The sequence below is a fragment of the Arachis hypogaea genome, chromosome 7 (genome assembly GCF_003086295.3).
Source record: "Arachis hypogaea cultivar Tifrunner chromosome 7, arahy.Tifrunner.gnm2.J5K5, whole genome shotgun sequence".
NCBI lineage: Eukaryota > Viridiplantae > Streptophyta > Magnoliopsida > Fabales > Fabaceae > Arachis > Arachis hypogaea.
This window is the reverse complement of record NC_092042.1, coordinates 48,680,294-48,685,895: the sequence shown is the minus strand read 5'-3', so window position 1 is coordinate 48,685,895 and position 5,602 is coordinate 48,680,294. Positions and strand designations below refer to the sequence as shown.

General features: G+C 32.2%; 1 protein-coding gene across 1 annotated transcript; it reads right to left on the bottom strand.

Annotated features, from left to right (window-relative positions):
- Window positions 1-204: 204 nt before the first annotated feature.
- LOC114924254 (uncharacterized) lies at window positions 205-1,155 on the bottom strand. Its single transcript, XM_029288168.1, has one exon. It carries the CDS (start codon window positions 1,153-1,155, stop codon window positions 205-207), a length of 951 nt encoding a protein of 316 aa, XP_029144001.1.
- Between the last annotated feature and the right edge of the window lie 4,447 nt (window positions 1,156-5,602).

Genomic DNA, 5,602 nt, shown 5'->3' with positions numbered 1-5,602 from the left:
TATTTTTCATCAAGTGCAAGTTGAAAATGAATTCAAAGGATTGAATGACATTCAATAAATGACATACTTCAGCTCTTTATTCTGAATTATTTCCATCTTCCTCAATATATTCAAGAACATTGACCACGGAAGGAAACAAAGAAATTAATCGAAGTATAGTTCCATAGTGTGAACCCCATCTAGTATCTCCAGCTCTTTTCAAAGCTATTTCTTGATCAAACCACGTTCACTAGAAATTTCTCCACTTTGTAATGCTTCAATTGTCTTAGTCATTTGACTATCACCAAGCATATCTCTTCGTTTACACGAAGCTCCAACAACATTGCACAAATTGGTTAACAAATTAAAAAGCAAAGCAATTTCAACTTGTTTTTTTGCAACCGTTACAAGAGCTAACTGAAGTTGGTAGGTAAAGTAATGTACATAGAAAGCATAAGAATTTTCTTTCAATATCAAAGTTTTCAAACTATTAAATTCTCCTTGCATATTACTTGCACCATTATATCCTTGGCCACGTACTCTTGATAAACTTAAATTATATATTTCTAATAATGACTCCAATGCTAATTTTAGAGATAAAGCATTAGTATTAGAAACATGAACAAGACCAAGAAAATGCTTCCTAACTTGCCCTTCTTTATTCACATACCTTAAACAAACTGACATTTGCTCCTTAATAGAAATATCGCAAGTTTCATTAACCAAAACAGCAAACAATTCATCCCCAAGATCATTTACAATAGCTTTTGTCGTTTCACTTGCAGCCGCTCTTACAATATCTTTTTTAATTGAGGGAGCTCTTAGTTTAAGATTTTCACGAGCATTTTTAAAAGCACGATTAATCTCTTCATTATGTTGTGTAAGAAAGTTTAGAAGTTTCAAAAAATTTCCTTGATTAACAGAATCATCTATCTCATCATTACCACGAAAGGGCAATCCTTGTCGTAAAAGAAATCTAAAACAATCAATTGTGGCTGTCAAGTGAATTTGATAATTCTTTTTAGCCTGCTCAGATTGTTTTTCAATAGCAGTACTAATGTGTTGTATTGGCTTCATTAGTGCTTCACATTTTCTCCAAGCTTGATTATGAGCACTATCATGAATCCCAACATGAGTTTGTAATCTCTCTTTTTTTTTTCCAATTTGAAAAGTCATTGGTTACAAAAGCATCACCACCTTCATTCTCAAGTTTTATAAGATAACAACAAAGACAAAAAAAATAGCATCTTTTGATATACTATAGTCTAACCAATTGCCATAATCATCAAACCAACTAGGATTAAATCTTCAAAAAGAAGAACCACATGCAGTTTGCGAAAAATCATGAGTCCTTGGTTGACAAGGACCTTTTTACAAATATGCACATCTAACTTTGTCTCTGTCATTCGGATGATAACTTAAAATCTTTGGTCGTTGTCCTAGATCTGCTATGAGACTCTCTACTATAAATTCTAAAAACCTCCTCTTGTTAGAAGAGGTCGATGAATTGTTTTGGGATCCAATCTCCAATGAAGAAGTTCTTTTGAAATATTTCTCCATTACTAATAGAATAAAATTATAAACCTAAATTAATTAATTAATAAAATTAATTTACAATTCTTCTCAAATTGAGAAGTTCAACATAAAACTATAAATAAAAAATTGATCCATTAACAACAGCACCAAGCTATTAACTAATAATATCCCAAATTTCTAATTCAAAATAACTCAATACACAAAAATAATTAACAAACAAATTAATGAAACTAAAGTATCAATTACATCAGAACAAATTCAATCACAAAATCAAGTTATGATTTAAATGATGTTTGTCTTGGTTGAAATTCTCTACAAAATCAAGTTATGATATCAAAGAGGGCTAGAGCCCAGAGAGGCATACATATATGATCATTTATTATTTTGTTAAAGCCTGTGTTAGAGTACATAGTTAGCGATGATAATTAAATAAAATAGAATTTCTAAATTTGTATGGCACTTCATCACTTGTGATTTGTAAAATTATGCCAAGTACAGGCACCAAAGCCAAGGGTGGTTAATGAAACTAAAGTATCAATTACATCAAAAATTTAGAACAAATCCACAATTTCTAAACCAACTATATCAAATTATCATTTATCAAACAATGAAAGAAATGAGCGAAAAAATGAATGAAGCAACTAAGTGAATTAAGTATATGAACTATGTGCTAACTATTGATTATTATTCAGTCACATAAAAATATAACACTATAACAGAACTTGAATCTCAATTAACATAATGAATTTGGTTAGTTGCTCATAATTTCTTATTTCAACTTAACAAGAAAACCAACACAATACCACCTTACCTAAGACCTATTGATTCTTAACTATTGATTCTTATTCAGTCACAAATCATTCCTTTATTCTAAATCCCCATTCGGCCATTCCCCACCCCAAAAGCTTATTTATTTATAACATACATATGCTATAATTAATTGGTTACAGGGTAGACTTGAGAATTGTTTGTTTTTTACCACTCTTAATAAGTTGATAGGTTGATTTGTGTTTCCAATCATGTACCAAGAGGCAAACTAAACTCCAGGAGGATGACCTAGTAGCGGTGTAGCGCCAGCGGCAACAGAAAAGAGGATTGTAGAATAGAAAAGAAGAACCAGTCAGCCAGAACTCAAGAAGTACAAAAGAAATTGATGTTTGTTGAAGAAGAAGGAAGAACTGCAGAATCAAATACCGAATTGCTGAATGCCAAAGGAAGGAACACAGAAGAGGAACACAGCAGCAGATCCACACAAATCATAAGCAGTGACGCAAAAGAAGGTAGAACATGAGAAGTGAGAACCACTAGACGAGGCGTGGAGGCGATGCAAGGAGAAATCGACGGAGGACAGAGCCATGTGGGAGAATCGCAGCGATACAAGGAGTCGTGGGGAGCAAAAACGCAGAGTGACAGGGAGATAGTGACACTGCCACATAGCCCACACTGGCGGAGCCACGGAGCGGCAGAAACGCGGAGTAATGGTTTGGCGCCTGGCGGCAATAATTCTGGGGCTTGGAGGTTGGAGGGCAGAGGCTGGAGTAGTTAGGGATTTGGAGAGAAAGGGAGAAGAAGAACAGTTTAGGGATTTGGGGCTTTGGGTTGGGGCTGGGGGCAAAAGTAATTATATAATGGGGGCAATCTTGACATTTCACTAAGAACTACTCTCTATTATTTGAAATTTGACTGGGGGCAGTTGCCCCCACTGGCTTATGCATAAATTCGTCCCTAACTATAATAAGTTACCTAAAAATTAATATTAATATTAATATTAAATTTTATTTTTTAACATAAAAAATTTAAAATATTTACATATTTAAAATAATCAAGATGTCTCACAATATGATTTTCTACTAAAACGTTCCTCTTTACCATTTTAAAAAATTTTTAAAGATTCCAAAATTTCAAGTTTTCTTATTCAAATTTAAACACTTTCTCCGAGAGTTTAAGAGTATGTGTGTTGTTGTTAAGTAAGGACTTATAAAAAAATGTGTGAAAGTTGTAATGAGTGAGGCATGAAAGATAACGTGTGAACATATAGTGAGCAAGGGAGAGTATCAGAGTGTGTGTGTATGACTATGATATTTTGGTGTAAATATTTAATTCTAGCACTGCAACTGGTAAATTAAGTCATGCTTCTACTCAAGAGCCTCCAAATTCTGATAAAGAGAAACAAATAGAGAATGACTTTTTTTCAAGAGGTATGCTTCTTTCTGATGTCATTTATAAAGATAATGCCGATGATGTTGGCAATAAAAGAAAACAAAAAGGATCTTCAAGTGAGAGTAGACGTAAAGAAGCAAAGAATTCAAGACTAGTAATACTTGAATATGCATTGAGTCAATGGTGTGAATAAATGAGTGCAAGGACAGAGTCATCCAAAGCAAAAACAGAAGTATTAAAAGCTAAGGCTGAACGATATAAACTTCAAGTTAGCCAAGCTACTAGCCCACTGTATGACCCATTACTCTATACACGCATGCATGGAATTGTTAGACTCTATCAAAGATATTTCGAATAAAGTCTACAATAAAGCACTCAAAAAGTTTAAAGATGAGTATTGGAGATGCACGTTTTTTAAGATGCCTTCATTTAAGAGGAATGATTGGCTAGCATCACTTGAGTAGTTTTAAGATAATATTTGACTGTTGTTTTTTTAACTCTGGTAACAGCTTGCTTAAATTTTAAGAATTGAATTGTTAATGTGTGATATCTTAACTGTTTTTTATTTTTAATTCTTGTAATGACTGATTAAAATTTTTAATTATTGGATTGTTAATGTATGCTATCTTTTATATGGTGACTCATCATTGTGTAATATATTTAAATGTTTTTTACTATGAACCAAATTAACTTTATTAATATTTTGAGTAGGTTTATTATGTCAAAGTATGTACCCTTAATTAGTTCAAGTAGTGATAATAGCACAAATTCAAGTGATTTAGACAAAGATATGGGTGATCTAATTATAGTTTCTTTGAATGAGGAATATGAACAAAGTTTCATAAGTAAGATACTTATAGGACTTTAACATTGACTGAAAAAATGTATACACTTGAGTTTTTGTTCAGTCATGAAGCTAGATGCTATCAAAGTTTTAGAATCAAAAAAGATGTGTTCAAGAAATTTTGTGATACCTTAAAAGACATTGGAAATTTTAAAAGCGGCAAGAAAGTAAGTGTGAAAGAAGTTGTTATGTTTTTAATAATAATGTGTCATAATTTACAACGTTGAGTCATTGCAGGTAGTTCAATACGGTCTTGAAAACTATTTGTAAGTTGGGTAGTAAAATTATTCGACTAGGAAATCAAACAACAACTCATCCGCGCATCATGGGAGATTCAAGATTCTTTCCTTATTTTAAGGTAAAATTATGTACAAGTATTTCTAAATATTGCTTAAATGTATAATTGTTTAATTGTTTTTGTATTAAATTATTAGTCATATTTCATATGCATAATTGGATCGGTGCAATTGATGGCATATACGATTTAGAATGGGCTCCTGCATCAAAGCAAACTGCCTTTCGTGAAAGAAAAATTTTGATAACACAAAATATCTTGGCAGTATGTGATCTTGACATGTTATACACATTTATTTATTCTGGATGGGAAGGGACAACAAACGATTCAAGGGTGTTTTTAGAAGCTTTAACTCCCGAAAATAATTTTCCAAAGCCTCATTGAGGTGTTTTCTTCTAATGCAAATATGTGTATGTTTATGGTTGATTTAATAGGAGTTTCAACTTTCAATTATTTTATAGATCAATTCTATCTTGTTAATTCTGGATTTCCTAATATGTTGGGTTATCTTGCTCTATACCATAAGGAAAGATATCATTTGCGTGACTTTAGTGATGGGAGACGGGCTCGAGGAAAACAAGAACTGTTTAATTATAGGCATTCATCGTTGAGGAATGTTACAGAGAAATGTTTTGGAGTATTGAAAGCAAAATTTCCAATCTTGAAGTTAATGCCAAATTATCTTGTTACAAGACAAACATTAACTCCATCTGCTTGTTGCACTATACATAATTTTATTAGATTGGAACATGATGTAGATAATCTTTTTTGAAACAATTAATCTCTAC

Coding starts and splice junctions, on each gene's coding strand:
- LOC114924254 (XM_029288168.1), bottom strand. CDS start 1,155: ATGACTTTTCAAATTGGAAAAAAAAAAGAGAGATTACAAACTCATGTT.